Consider the following 15,697-nt stretch of genomic DNA (forward strand, 5'->3'; position numbering starts at 1 on the left):
GCTCCCCACTGGGGAAGCAACTAGAAAGAGCCTATTAGAGCGGCAGATTCCAGTGGCAATGCAGGTGTGACCCCATGGTTAATAACTACCTGGGGAAAAGCACCTAGTTCTGCTGCATTTAGGAAGAATTCAGATTTCTAATCTTCTAATGATCACACACACACCAAAAGACGGTTACTCACTTTCTTGTAACTGTTGTTCTTCGAGAGGTGGTGTTCACGTCCATTCCAATTAGGTGTGCACGCGCTGAGTGCACGGTCGTCGGAAACTTTTTCCCTCAGCAGCTCCCATTGGGTCGCCCAGGGAGCCCCCTGGAGTGGTGTCCTCATGGCGCTCAATATATGACCCTGCCGACTCGACCCCCATTAGGTTTCTTCTTGCCAGCTACTCTGACAGAGGGGAAGGAGGGTGGGTTTGGAATGGACGTGAACAACACATCTCTAAGAACAACAGTTACAAGAAGGTGAGTAACCGTCTTTTCCTCTTCAAGTGATTGTTCACGTCGCTTCCAATCAGCTGACTCCCAAGCTCTCCCATGGGGGTGGGTTTGGAGTTAAGGAATCACTGATCGGAGCACTGCTCTACCTGAGAGCTGCGTCGTCTCTAGCATGCTGGGTGCTGGCATAGTGGGTGGCAAAGGTATGCACCGAGGATCAGGTCGCCGCTCTGCAGATCTCCTGGATGGGCACCTGAGCCAGGAAAGCGGTGGAAGAGGCCTGAGCCCTTGTCAAGTGGGCCGTTATAGCCGGGGAACCTTGGCGAGGTCATAGCAGGCACAGATGCAGTCCATAATCCAGGAAGAGCTGTGCTGTGAGGAGACTGGAAGTCCTTTCATCCGATCTGCCACAGCTACAAACAGCTGGTTTGACTTCCTGAAAGGCTTTGTGCCCTCAGTGTAGAACGCTAATGCCCTCCGCATATCTAATGAGTGAAACTTCTGCTCCTATGCATTGGCATGTGGCTTGGGGTAGAATAATGTCCTGGCTGAGGTGGAATTGCGATACCACCTTGGGGAGAAAAGCTGGGTGTGTCCTGAGTTGTACCTCTTCCTTGTGGAAGACTGTGTAGGGGGAAGTCAGAGGTTAATGCTTTTAGCTCTGATACCCTCCTGGCCGATGTGATTGCAACCAGAATGGCGACCTTCCATGAGAGATACAGAAGGGAACATATAGCAAGCGGCTCGAATGGGGCTCCCATAAGCCTAGCTAGGACCAGGCTGAGGTCCCAAGTTGGTACTGGTGGACGAGGCTGAGGCTATAAGCATTCCAGGCCCTTAAGGAAAAGGCCTACCATAGGACTGGCAAAGACTGAACGCCTCCACTCATCCTACTGCTCTGAGTTCCTTTATATTGATGTGGAGCAGGATCTCGGACTGTGACCACATGCCCTGAGTCTGTAAGTGTCCTAGGTGTGCCGCCCAATTGAGGTCTGATGTGTCCGTTACTAAGGTCATGGACAGTTGGAGGTGGTGAATGGGACTCCTTTGCAGACCATGTGAGGGTCCAACCACCATCCTAGGGTGTCTAGGACTCGTGACAGTACTGTTACTACCGAGTCTAGACTATCCTCACCTGGGTGATAAGCCGTAGCAAGGCACGCCTGGAATGGTCTGAGCCTCATCCTGGCATGCCTCACCACATAGGTGCATGCTGCCATGTGTCCCAAGAGGCTGAGGCATGTCCTTGCGGTGGTGGTGGGGTACTGTCTGAGCTCCTGAATGATGTGTGACAGTGTTTGGAATCTGGGTTGTGGCAGGATGGCTCTTGCCTGAACCAAGTCCAGCACTGCCCCGATGAATTCTATTTGTTGAGTGGGTGATAGAGCTGATTTGTCTATATTGAGGAGGAGACCCAGCCTCTGGAAGAGGTCTCTGACTAACTGAACATGGGACTCCACCTGCTCCCTGGAGCGCCCTTGCAGGAGCCAATCGTCTAAGTAGGGGTACACTTGCACTTGTCTCTTTCGGAGAAAGGCTGCGACGACAGACATACACTTGGTGAAGACCCGGGGGGCTGTTGATAACCGGAATGGGAGCACCAAAAACTGAAGATGTATGCAGTTGACAATGAACATTGGGAAGCATCTGTGGGGTGGCCAGATGGCTAGGTGGAAGTACACATCTTTCATGTCGAGGGCAGCGTACCTGTCCCCCGGATCCAGGGAAGGGATAATTGTGCTCAGGGAGACCATGCGGAACTTTATCTTTACCATGAACTGATTGAGTCCCCGCAGGTCTAAGATGGGTCTGAGATCCCCCTTTGCCTTTGGGATTAGGAAATAACAGGAATAGAATCCCTTGCTCCTTAGCTCCTGAGGAACCTCCTCTGCTTCCGTGGCGAGGAGTGCCTGCACCTCCTGGATAAGGAGTTGCTTGTGAGAGGGGTCCCTGAAGAGGGACGGGGAAGGGGGGTGGGAGAGAGGGGAGGAGCAGAATTGGAGAGAATATCCCACTTCTACCATGTGAAGAACCCAGCGGTCCAATGTTTTATGGGACTACACACGGTAGAAGTGGGATAGACGGTTCAAAAAACGGGGGGAAGGATCCGTAATCATGGCTGGTAGGCCGTCCTCAGGCATCCCTTCAAAACCCTTGCTTGGGTCCCTACAATGGCTTGGTTGGGCCCTGCCCTTGGCCTGAGGGAGGGTTGGAAGGCCAACACCTGGAATTCCTGCCCCTCTGGCGGTAAGTATCCTGCCTCGGGCGGGGTTGGTATTGCCTCTGCTGTTGCACAGGCTGAGGCTTGAAGGGCTTTCTCTGGATAGCAGGTGTGCGCAGCCCCAGAGATTTCATCGTTGCCCTGGAATCCTTAAGGCTGTGAAGCCTTGAATCAGTCTGGTCTGAAAACAGCCCTGTACCCTCAAAGGGAAGGTCCTGCAAGGTCTGCTGAACGTCTGGGGGAAGCCCAGACACTTGGAGCCAAGCTGTTCTCCTCATGACCACCCCCGAGGAGATGGTACATGCCACAGAGTCGGCTGAGTCGAGTGAGGCCGCAGGGATGTCCTGGCAACTGCCTTCCCCTCCTGACCAGAGCCGAGAACTCAGTCTTTGACTCAGTGGGGAGTAACTCCTTATATTTTGACATGGAGTCCCACGAGTTAAAATTATACCTGCTGAGGATAGCTTTCTGGTTAGCTATACTCAGCTGTAGACCCCCCAGCGGCATAAATTTTCCTGCTAAAGAGTCCATTTGTTTGGCCTCTTTGGCCTTAGGAGCTGGTGCTTGTTGTCCCTGACACTCCTTCTCATTCACTGCAGAGACCACCAGGGAGGAAGGGTGTGGGTGGGAGAACAAGAATTCATAATCCGTAGAGGGAACAAAGTATTTTCTTTCCACACCCCTGGCAGTTGGTGGAATGGAGGCTGGAGCCTGCCACAAAGCACTATAATTGTTGCCAATAGTCTTAATTGCTGGCAAGGGCAACACCACTCTGGAAGGGCCCTCCAGCGTAAGAATGTCCACCACCGGGTCTTCTGGCTCAATGACTTCCTCCACCTGTAGGCCCATATTACAGGTGATGTGGCGGAATAGGTCCTGGTGGGCCCTGTGGTCAATGGGTGGAAGACCTGAAGTTGATGCCCTGGCCACCACCTCATCAGGCAAAGACGAAGAAGAGGCCAGTGGAGGCACAGGGTTATCATGGCCCACCATGTGCTCAGGTTGGTCCTGGGCAGCGTTGGTGCCAAGTGGCTCAACGTAGTCCGACGGGACCTTGGATGTAGATGGATCTGGGACTGGTTCTGTGCCCTATGTAGTATGCAGGGGTGGTCTGGATAGAGCCGCCTCTGTGGTACGAGGGGTGGTTCTGTCCACTGGTGACCGTGCCCAGTGATGCCCCAATGCAACCACCGACCTAGAAACCCTGGAAGGGGTACCCTGGGCTGGATGGTAAGCCCAGGGGGTCCAGAAGAGCCATTGTGCAGCGGGTGGCCATTGAGGTTGCCAGGATGAAGGAGCGTGTCTCCTGTGTTTGTCCGACCTGTGTCTACTACACCGTGAGTAGTAGGAGCTGTCTTCAGAGTCAGAGGAGCCTGAGGGCGATGACACAGCAGTGCCGAGGATCCCTGCACCGGGCGGTTGGTGCCAAGAGGAGGACGTCAGAGATCAGTGCCGCAACGACTGTGTAGACGAACAGTGCTGGCTTTCCCATGACTTAGACCGGTGCTGGGGAGTGACTCCTATGTTCCAGTGCCGTATCACAGTGCTTGGTGATAGAGGGCGATTGTGACCAGCAGGACCGTCCCTAGACATTGAGGTTCCCTATACAGCCCCCCTGTGGAAGGGTGGGGGGGGCTGCACCCAAGGTCTGTGGGGGGTAGAAGCAGGCTTGGGGGGCAGGAGGAAAACGCCCCCCCCCCGCAGCATGAGCCGGCGGAGTGGGTTGGGGCCGGATCATTCCACTTCCCGCTGCCCGGTGATTGCACAGGGCAGCGGGAAGTGGAGTGACCCAGCCCCAGCCAGCTCCACTCTGTTCCCCTGGCTCCCAGCCTTGGGACTTGGGGGGCAGGGGGGAACTGCCCCCCAGCACTCACTGGCAGAGCGGAGCAGGCTGGGGCTGGGTCGCTCCGCTTCCCACTGCCCGGTGAGTGCAGGCCGTGCCCATCCCCTGCTGCAGTCCCCCGAGATGTAGCTCAGGGGAAGGGGTGGTGTGGCGGCGGGGCTGGGGCGGAGCAGGGGTGGGAAGAGGCAGGGCAGAGCAGGGGCAGGGGCTTTGGGGAAGAGGTGGGGTGGAGCAGGGGTGGGGGCAGCTTTCGTGGCTGGCTTAGCTGGCCGGGGGATTGGGCTGGCTGCTGGAGCAGCACACAACTGCGTAGGGCACCAGGAAATTTGGGGTAATTTTGTGCCCCAAATTTCCTGGTGCTGTATGCAGCTGCGTAGTTTGCATATGGGTAAGGACAGCCCTGGTGTCTGGTGCCAACTCCCCGGTGCTAGAGATCCTGAGTGACTCACTCCCTGCGTCTTACTGTCATGTACTGGGGCTGATGCTGGAGGTGAAGTAGACTGTGAACGGTACCATGAACGGTGCCGGTCTTGAGAGGAAGATGGCCTCATTGTTGCTGGTTTGCTTCTAGATGGCACCCATCTAGGCAGTGCTGGGGGCTTGTCTCTAACAGCAGGGGGCTGAGACACAGTATTTTCTGAGAGGTCCCTTGCCGCCTTGAAAGTATCTGGGGTGGAGGGGGCTTCCACCTCCTCCACCAAGTCGAGCCACACTGGTGAGTCACTGGGTGCTGGACTCAACGGTTCCAACTGGGGCGCTGGAGTCAACGGCACAGGGTCTTGCTGTTTGGAAGTTAAGTCCTTCCTCTGGGGCAGCAGGGTCTCCCAGATGGTCTCGCTCTCTGAGGAGAGCACCCTCTGTTGGCCTTTTTATGGTGCTTAAGGGGTGCCGGGGATGTTGACCGGTGCCGGGGCGCTGCACCGTGCTGTGGTGCCAGGGATCTTTGGTACCGAGGGTCTCTAGCACCAGAGTCCTTCCTCAGTACTGGTTCATGGACTGACACCGGGGTGCTCCGCACTGAGCTCAGGCCCGGGACATGGCACTCGGGTGTGCAGGATGGAGTGTGACTTCCGTTAGTAGTTGTTTCAAATGGAAGTTGTGTTCCTTCCTAGTCCTAGGCTTGAAAGCCTTGCAGATCTTGCAGCACTTGGACTGGTGCGCCTCCCCTAGACACCTCAAGGATGAGTTGTGAGGGTCACTGTTGGGCATAGGTTTCTTGCATAGACTGCAAGATTTAAATCCTTGGTCTTGAGGCATGCCCTGGAGCCCAAGGCGGGGTGAGGGGAAAACGATCCACTCACCAACTGAACTACTAACAATAACTAAAACAAGAAAATAAAAGTTTTAAAGAACTAAGAATGGCTAAGGGAAGACTTGAAGGCAAGCAAGCTAACGCAGTTCCAGTGCCACCACAGACTGTAAGAAGAAACTGAAAGGGGGTCAGGTCGCAGGGTCATATATTGAGTGCCATGAGGATGCGGCTCCAGGGGGCTCCCTGGCTGACCTGACGGGAGCTGCTAAGGGAAAAAGTTTCCGACGACCGTGCACGTGGCACACGCACACCTAATTGGAACAGATGTGAACAATCACTCGAAGAAGAACCTCTTGAGGGTGGGTGGCGAATATTAAGGGGAGGGCCGCCCATGGTGGTGTGGAGAGCATTGAGAGACTGAAAATGGTGTTTTCCTTACTGATTTTACTTTGTACTCCCGCTAATATGTAACTTCTGGTAGCTCCAGATTTCAAGCATCTGACGTTTACTTCAGTACTATATGAACAGATTGAACTATTTGTAAAGGACACCTATCTATGTGCAGTTCTGGCCCCCACTAAGCATAATATATGAGCACAGGAAGTGTTATTTCTATCACTGTCAAACATAAATCATCTCTCGAATCATGAAAGGTGTGGAAAAAGTGAATGCTGAAGGGTCATTTATCCTTCCCCACAGTACAAGAACTAGGGGTCACCTGATAAAATGAACAGGCAGCAGGTTTAACACAAACAAAAGGAAGTATTTCTTCATACAATGCCTGGTCAACCTGAGGAACACATTGCCATAGGATGGTCTAGATGATACCTAGTCCTGCCACGAGTGCAGGGGACTGGACTAGATGACCTCTCGAGGTCCCTTCCAGTCCCATGATTCTATGATGTTGTGAAGGCCAAAAGTATAGCTGGGTTCAAAAAAAGAACTAGATAAATTCATGGAGGATGGTTCACCAACGGCTACTAGCCAGGATGGTCAGAGATGCAGTGTCATGCTCAGGACGACCCTAAACCTCTGGCTGCCAGAAGCCAGGAAGGGAAGATGGGTGCATCCCTCCAACAGCCCTGTTCTGTACGCTCTCCTTGAAGGTCTGGTACTGCCCACTGTCAGAAGACAGGGTCCTGGGCTAGATGGACCACTGGTCTGACCTCGTCTGGCCGTTCTTATGTTCTTAAAAACCAGTTGAACCAACTTGGGTCTCATTTTCTAAAATATTTCCTCATGAGGATGTCTGATTCTCTGCTACACTAAGGCTCCTTTACACTGTTATAAGGCACATTTGGGGCTGCCAAGGTGGTGTAAATGCACATTCACGTCAAGGCACCTCTATGGTGCCAGAATGTAAAGGAGTCTGGTGTAACTAAGGGCATGGCTACACTCGAACCTTCAAAGCGCTGCTGCGGGAGCGCTCCCACAGCAGTGCTTTGAAGTGCGAGTGTGGTCGTGCGCCAGCGCTGGGAGAGAGCTCTCGCAGCGCTCCTGGTACTCCAGCTCCACGGCTCCCAGCATTGGGGCACTGTTTACACTGGCGCTTTGCAGCGCTGTAACTTGCTGCGCTCAGAGGGATGTTTTTTCACACCCCTGAGTGAGAAAGTTGCAGCGCTGTAAAGTGCCAGTGTAGCCATAGCCTGAGAATCAGACCTGAGACACTTCAGTCCCAATGGTGATGTCTGATAAGCACCTGAAAATGGGGCATTCTAAATCAATTGCCCTTTTCAGCCTCAACTATGGTATTAGCTGCAGCCAACAAGAGAATGCTGAACTCTGTCACTTTGCTGAGTGGTGACTGTGCCCCAGGCTGGTGATTCCACTGCACAGGCCTGTGTGATCTGTGGGCCAGTGAGAGTCAGTGGGCCACAGCTGAAAGGGAGAGAAGATGAAATACTTAGACTTGTCCTGGGGGCAGTGAAGTGACAGAAGTCTCCTGCGGGAAGGAGGAGATGGAGCTGCTCTCTGTCTGTGCCATGATCATGGAGCCAGGTTTTAAAGAAAGTTTCCAAGCTGACAACATCATTCTCTATGGTCTGAAGGTCAATGTCCATCCCCAGGATCACACTGTCTGCGGAAGGAGAGAATTATAGAAATTTAGGACTGGGAGGGATCATCCCCCTGTGCTGAGGCAGGACCAAGTATACCTACACTGCCCCTGACAGATGTTTGTCGAAATTATACTAGGACAGTCCCCAAGACTCCGAGGCCCCAGAACCATACGAACCATCTGTCTGTGGCCACTCTGAGCAGGTGTGTTGGTGTCTCAGTGGCTCATGTACTTTCCTTACTCCCGGTTTGTTTGTACCTAAATGGCACCTTCCATCAAAGGTTCTCAATGCACTTCAGAGCTAGCTGTTCGTTTGGTCTCCTGGGGAGGGGACATTCTCCCCATTAGACAGAGGGGCTTGCTGAGGAACAGGGGTTACAGGGTGTAACTGAGGAGCGAATGTGGCCCACTTATTTTGGTTTACTGGTTCTCTGTACACCAAGTGTTGTAGCTCACCATCAGCTTTAAGCCAGGATATCTTAGCACGTCTTGGCCATTTTAGCATCCCCACTGGGGAGCTTCAGGAGACAGAAGTCTTGCACTCCTAGAGCGGGGCTCCACTCACCCCTCTTTTTCCCCACTAATGAGCAGTGGTTCCTGCTCAGCAGGGTTACCCTACTCAGCACCTCTTCACACACCCAACTTGCACTCAATCCACTCCCCTTCACTTGCCACAGTGGCTTCAGTACCAGCTTCTCTTTCTTGCAGGGAAGCCCAACAGCTGCAGCAAGAGGAGTCCATGCCTGAACACAAGGAGTGCTCCCGTAGGCCTCGCTGCTTATGCACATGCATGCCTCTACACTGCTGGTTATAAGGGCCTTCACCACACCAGCCTGGGATATTTTACGTGGCAAAAAAACCAGTGTTCAGAGCAAAGGTAAAAACACATGCAGATTATGAGTTCGTGGGCTAGAAGTGGCAGTTTTAAAGTAGACTGTATCCATTTAAAGAAAATGTAGGTGAAACAGAAGTAGTACCTAACATGGTCAAAACTCTGTCTCAGCCTCACAACTCCTAAGGAGAGTAGGTATCGTTGCCCCGTTTTACAGATGGGGAAACTGAGGCTGAAAGTTACAAAGGATCTTAGAGAGTCAATGACAGAGCTGAAATTAGAACTTAGATCTTCCTGACTAATGCTGGGCGTAGTCCTCCTATACTGCCCATCAATGGTAGTTTCGAGCCAGGCAGTATTTGTCCTATAACTGCTCAGTTGAAATCACTGTTAGCCCGTTAGCATGCAGTCTCAATCCTGCCCATTTTATAGGAAGGGCTAATCTGATACTTGGATTCAGTGGAAAAATGCGCAGAATTCTGAACTCCAAGCGAGAGTGCTTCAACTGTGCCCCACACGAAATGGTCAGACTAAATACTGCACACATTCCACTTATCCACATGGAAAATCTACAGGAACTGCAGCAACATGTATGGCACAGCCGGAGATATACGAGCGTCTAGCAGGGAGCACTTTCCAGGGAGCTACTTGACTCAACTCCAGCAAAGTCAGACACCAAGGATTTCTCTGGTGGCACAACACAAGGCTGCTGTCACTGCCCTGGCTCACCGTGGCAGGGTGGATAAAAATCAATGATTTAAAAAAAAAAAAAAAATTGGATTTTTTGATAAAATGCTTTTTGAGGAACAAACGTATCTAAGGATAGTTTTAATTAAGTAAGATACATGAAAGCTCAAAGATATCTCATCATGGAATCGGGATTACAAATTCTAATTCTATAGCAGGGGTCTCAAACTCAAATGACAACGAGGGCCACATGAGGACTAGTGCATTGGCCCGAGGGCCGCATCACTGACACCCCCCCCTTGCTACCCCCCCCACTCTACCCCTTCCATGAGGCCCCACCTCTTCCCACCCCTTCCCTGCCCCCATTCCAACCCCTTTCCCAAATCCCCGCCCCTGCCCCGGCTCTTCTCCGCCTCCTCCCCTGAGCGCACGGCTCCCTGCTCCTCCCCCCCTCCCTCCTGGAAAGCTCTAAGTACCGCCAACAGCTGTTTGGCAGCTTGGTGGCGGGAAGCACCTGGAGTTAGGCAAGCGGGGGCACGGGGAGCTTGGCGGGCTGCAGAAAATAATGTGGGAGGGGGTGGGGAGGTGCAGGGAGCTTTGCGGGCCGCAGAAAATAACCCCGTGGGCCACATGTTTGAGACCCCTGTTCTATAGTATGAGAGAATATATTCATGTAAAGTTTAAGAAAAGTTTTGTAAATGAGTTCCAATAGTTCATGGATTAGGGACCCAATCTTATGGGGTTCCAGGGGCTTGAGTATAGATTACTTAGGTTAATCTTTCTATCTGCCCAATGGGACTCAGTACTCAGTCTAGAAGATACCATCAGAGATGCTTAGTTTTGCAGTTCTCAAACTGTGGATTTGTGTCTCCAGAGATAACATGCTTGTTAACAGGAAAAATGTTTTTAAATAAATAAATAAGTATTCTATAGAGGTGAGAAATAATAGACCTCAACCCTATTGTCCCTCTGCAAATTTGTGTACACAGAGTCAGTCAATCTCTTACTTCTCTCTAAAAGTGCAAAGTTTCAAAAAGTTCAATGAATAGAAGATTGTTGGGCACGGAATAGATCTGGACAAGGCGAAGTCTGGAGATAAATGTGAGAAGGGAGGGACAAGCAGTAGAAGCAAAAGTGACACTGTTTGAGCAGCATATTCCAGAAGTCTTGAGGTCTTTCTGAGTGTAGCCTTCATTGATTTGAGATCTACCATACCATTCTCTCAGTAGATGGGAAAACCTATAATGGCAGCAGGCCGTAAAAGAGACCCAATTTGGGAATCATAGAATATCAGGGTTGGAAGGGATCTCAGGAGGTCATCTAGTCCAACCCCCGGCTCAAAGCAGGACCAATCCCCAACTAAATCATCCCAGCCAGGGCTTTGTAAAGCCTGACCTTAAAAACTTCTAAGGAAGGAGATTCCACCACCTCCCTAGGTAATGCATTCCAGTGTTTCACCACCCTCCTAGTGAAAAAGTTTTTCCTAATATCCAACCTAAACTTCCCCCACTGCAACTTGAGATCATTACTCCTTGTTCTGTCATCTGCTACCACTGAGAACAGTCTAGATCCATCCTCTTTGGAACCCCCTTTCAGGGTGTTGAAAGCAGCTATCAAATCCCCCCTCATTCTTCTCTTCTGCAGACTAAACAATCCCAGTTCCCTCAGCCTCTCCTCATAAGTCATGTGTTCCAGTCCCCTAATCATTTTTGTTGCCCTCCGCTGTACGTTTTCCAATTTTTCCACATCCTTGTAGTGTGGGGCCCAAAACTGGACACAGTACTCCAGATGAGGCCTCACCAATGTCGAATAGAGGGGAACGATCACGTCCCTCGATCTGCTGCCAATGCCCCTACCTATACATCCCAAAATGCCATTGGTCTTCCTGGCAACAAGGGCACACTGTTGACTCATATCCAGCTTCTCATCCACTGTAACCCCTAGGTCCTTTTCTGCAGAACTGCTGCCTAGCCATTCGGTCCCTAGTCTGTAGCGGTGCATGGGATACTTCCGTCCTAAGTGCAGGACTCTGTACTTGTCCTTGTTGAACCGCATCAGATTTCTTTTGGCCCAATCCTCTAATTTGTCTAGGTCCCTCTGTATCCTATCCCTACCCTCCAGCGTATCTACCTCTCCTCCCAGTTTAGTGTCATCTGCAAACTTGCTGAGGGTTCAATTCACACCATCCTCCAGATCATTTATGAAGATATTGAACAAAACCGGCCCGAGGACCGACCCTTGGTTGAAGTTCCTCTACCTGTGGGTAAGACAGGCATGTGTGCAAAATGCAAACAGTGCAACAAAGAAATGCAAGGCCTGGTTGAAACAACATTGCCTGAATGAAACAACATCATGAAAAGTGTTCCTTCTCAGGAGGAAGCTGTGTTGAAGATGATGAAAGGAACATGTATGAACATGTAGGATCTTCAGGTTGGTAAACTTTTTTATTTCATACTTCTTTCTTAAGGACTGCCTGTCTTCCTTCTGGACTATTCTTGAATTCTCATGTTGGAGCAAAAAATGTGGTTGTTACTCTATGGTACTATCTTTTTAGATGCAGTTGTGATAAAAAAATAAATAGCTGAAATAGGCAGATCTTCCTTTTACAGTTTCACCTTTAAAGTAGTACTGAGTGTCAGTGAATGCTTCTGTGGCCAGCAGGACCATTAGATAATCTCGTCTGACCTCCTGCAGAGCATAGGCCAGAAAATTCCACCAGTGGTTCCCGCATTAAGCGATTAACCTTGGTTCAGATACAGCAGCTCTTTTAGAAAAGCAACTCATCTTGATTTAAAGACTTGAGGTGATGGTGAATCCACCATGTCCCTAGGTAAGTTGTTCCAATGGTTAATTATTCTCACTTAAAAATTATGCCTTGTATCTAGTCTGAATTTATCACTTCAACTACCAGCCACTGGATTTTGTTCGCCTGTCCTAGATTAAAAAGCCCTCTTCTATCAGAAATCTCTACCCTATGTAGGTACTTGTAAACCACAACCAGCCTCTTTGTTAAAATAAAGAGATTGAGCTGCTTTAGTCTCTTACTATAAGGCATGTTTTCCAGAGATGGACCCATTCTTGTAGCTCTTTTTGGAGCCTTTAGCAATTAGTAAACATCCTTTTAGAGCTATCAGCCCTAGACACAATAGCCAGTAATGGTCTCACTAATGCTGGATATGGAGGTAATACCATGGCCCTATTTCTGCTCACTAGTTCCCTGCTCACACATTGCTGTAGCAACCATTGATAGTAAATGATTTAAACTTGGGCTTTCAAAGCAGTTTATGGGAGTTGGATGCTTAGCTCCCACAGAATGGGAATTTGGGTGCCCAAATCCCTAAGACTCTTTTGAAAACCCCAATCTTAAAAATTAAAGCATGTTCCCAGTTTTTGGCCCAGTAGGAACCAAAGCCTCACAGCAAACTTTCATTTTGAAAGACCACAGTTTAGTACAGCCCTTTCCCCAGCTATGGAGCAAAGCAATCCCCTTCCTGGTCATTATTATTTTATAGTGCCCACAAGTCTGCAGGTGCTGCCTGGGGGCAGGTCTCTGCTCTGAAGAGCTCATAATTAAGGGGTGGAATTGAAGGATAAGTGAGCAGTGTCACAAGCATGCCCAACAGGCCAGCTCCTCCTTTAGGAAGCCTGGATATCAGGTGTTCCTAGCCTGTTTGCCAGAAGTTGGGAATGAGCGTCAGGGGATGGATCACTTGATGATTACCTGTTCTGTTCATTCCCCCTGGGGCACCTGGTATTGGCCACTGCCTCAGAAGACAGGATACTGGGCTAGATGGACCTTTGATCTGACCCAGTAGGGCCATTCTTATGTTCTTATGTTGAGGGGTAAAGAGCTGATGACGCTCTTCTCACAGCCCTGCCTGAGATGCTGGGAAATACATTGTCCTCTCTGCAAAGAGACTCCAGGCACCTGGCCCCAGTGAGTGCTTCATTTTGCCTTGGAAGGATACTGAGCATGTAATCCTGGTGAACACACATGAGCTGTGCCTTGAGGAGTAAAGCATTGTTGACTGTGTGAGTTCCTTTCTGAGGAGTACCCTGCACACAGTGCTGCAGGAATGACAGCTCCTCCCCAAGAAGCATGGCACTGGTGAATACTGCAGCTTCTCTCCAAGGAATGCTGAGCACACAGGTTAATGGCAAGCACATGGACTCCTCCTTGATGCAAATTAGTGCCAGAGTGTGTGTGAGCTCCATCCTGAGGCATGCCCAGGAAGAAAGGGCCACAGAAGGATCTGGGCTCCTCTCTGAAGAATACCCTGCATGCACAGCATTGGTGGGTGAGTCAGCTTCTTGCCCACAATGCTGCCAGTTATATTCTCTCCTCTCTGAATAATTCAGAGCTGGTGAATGCACCATCTTATGCTGGAGGAATGATTAATGTTTGGAGCATTGGCTAACATGTCATTCTCCTGGCAGAACAAGAAGTAATGGTCTCAAGTTGCAGTGGGGGAGGTTTAGGTTGGATGTTAGGAAAATCTTTTCCACTAGGAGGGTGGTGAAGCACTGGAATGGGTTACCTCGGGAGGTGGTGGAATCTCTTTCCTTAGAGGTTTTTAAGGCCCAGCTTGATAAAGCCCTGGCTGGGATGATTTAGTTGGGAGTTGATGCTGCTCTGGGCAGGGGGTTGGACTAGATGACCTCCTGAGGTCCCTCCCAACACTGATATTCTATGATTCTATGCTCTGAAATATAGACTAGAGACAACCTTAGCTCTTCAGCAAACAAAGCACTGGGGAATGCATGAGCTTCTCTCTGATAAATGGCATGCGCACACAGTGCTGAGCTACTCCTCTTGGAGTGACGCTGAGTGTGTGCAATTGGGGAATGTTTTCACTCCTCTCTCAATAAACATGAATTGCCTTTCTCTTCTCTAGTAGCAACGCAGCTGCCTATGTACTGTAATTGTGTTGGCAAAACATATGGCCTTAGTAAAAGGAAACTCAACACTGTCTCTTACTAGAAAGAAATGGTGCAGCTGGGCTGAGCTGGCCATACCTCAGTGTAGCAGCTGTAGTGAAATGCCACTAATTACATTCCTGAAGAGCAACTACCTACACAAACAGGGCCGGCTCTAGGTTTTTTGCCCAAGCAAAACATTTGCCGCTCCAAGAGCACAACTGCCCCAGAACAGAAAAAAGAAAAAAGGTGGCCGGAATGCCGCCCCTGGAATTGTGCCACCCCAAGCACGTGCTTGCTTTGCTGGTACCTAGAGCCGGTCCTGTACCCAGAGCCATTTCCTGTTCATCTATCTGCAAAGCATAAACTTATATTGAGTTTCCCTGACTCACAGAGAGAGAGAGATGATGGTTCCCCACACTCATGAAGAATTTATTAGCTCTTTAGCCTCTACATTTGCTGTTTCTATGAAAAATGCCCAGATGGATGAAGCACCTTTCTGGGACATAACTATTTACTCCACTCCCATTAGCAAATGGTTTGGTAATGCTCAGTAAAGGTTCCACAAGAGTTACATTAAGGTCCCAGGACAGGGAAAACTCCTGAATGGAGGGGATAGGCACGAACCAGTCCTTCTAGAGTATGTCTACATTGCAGCTGAGAGGTGAGATTCCCAGTGCAGGTAGACAGACTCCTGCTAGTCTCACTCAAGCCAGCACCCTGAAACTAGAAGCATGGACATTAAAGCATGGGCAGAATCTCGGGCTACCTGCCCGAGTCAAAGCCTGGCCAACCTTCTGGGTCCAGGCTCAGGTGGCTATGCTGAGCTGATCATAGAATCATAGATTATCAGGGTTGGAAGGGACCTCAGGAGGTCATCTAGTCCAACCCCCTGCTCAAAGCAGGACCGATCCCCAATTAAATCATCCCAGCCAGGGCTTTGTGAAGCCTGACCTTAAAAACTTCTAAGGAAGGAGATTCCACCACCTCCCTAGGTAACCCATTCCAGTATTTCACCACCCTCCTAGTGAAAAGGTTTTTCCTAATATCCAACCTAAACCTCCCCCACTGCAACTTGAGACCATTACTTCTTGTTCTGTCATCTGCTACCACTGAGAACAGTCTAGAGCCATCCTCTTTGGAACCCCCTTTCAGGGTGTTGAAAGCAGCTATCAAATCCCCCCTCATTCTTCTCTTCTGCAGACTAAACATTCCCAGTTCCCTCAGCCTCTCCTCATAAGTCATGTGTTCCAGTCCCCTCATCATTTTTGTTGCCCTCCGCTGGACTCTTTCCAATTTTTCCACATCCTTCTTGTAGTGTGGGGCTCAAAACTGGACACAGTACTCCAGATGAGGCCTCACCAATGTCAAATAGAGGGGAACGATCACGTCCCTCGATCTGCTGGCAATGCCCCTACTTATACAGCCCAAAATGCCATTGGCCTTCTTGGCA

The 15,697-nt window shown here is 50.2% G+C and overlaps 1 protein-coding gene across 1 annotated transcript in view; it reads right to left on the bottom strand.

Moving 5' to 3' along the window:
- The window catches only part of M1AP (meiosis 1 associated protein), a 70,580-nt gene that overhangs the window by 15,054 nt on the left and 39,829 nt on the right, over window positions 1-15,697 (bottom strand). The window contains exon 4 of the mRNA XM_074952093.1: window positions 7,656-7,829. Coding sequence (XP_074808194.1) covers window positions 7,656-7,829 — 174 coding nt within the window. The remainder of the gene's footprint in view (window positions 1-7,655; window positions 7,830-15,697) is intronic.

Source organism: Natator depressus, chromosome 4, assembly GCF_965152275.1.
Source record: "Natator depressus isolate rNatDep1 chromosome 4, rNatDep2.hap1, whole genome shotgun sequence".
Taxonomy (NCBI): Eukaryota; Metazoa; Chordata; order Testudines; family Cheloniidae; genus Natator; species Natator depressus.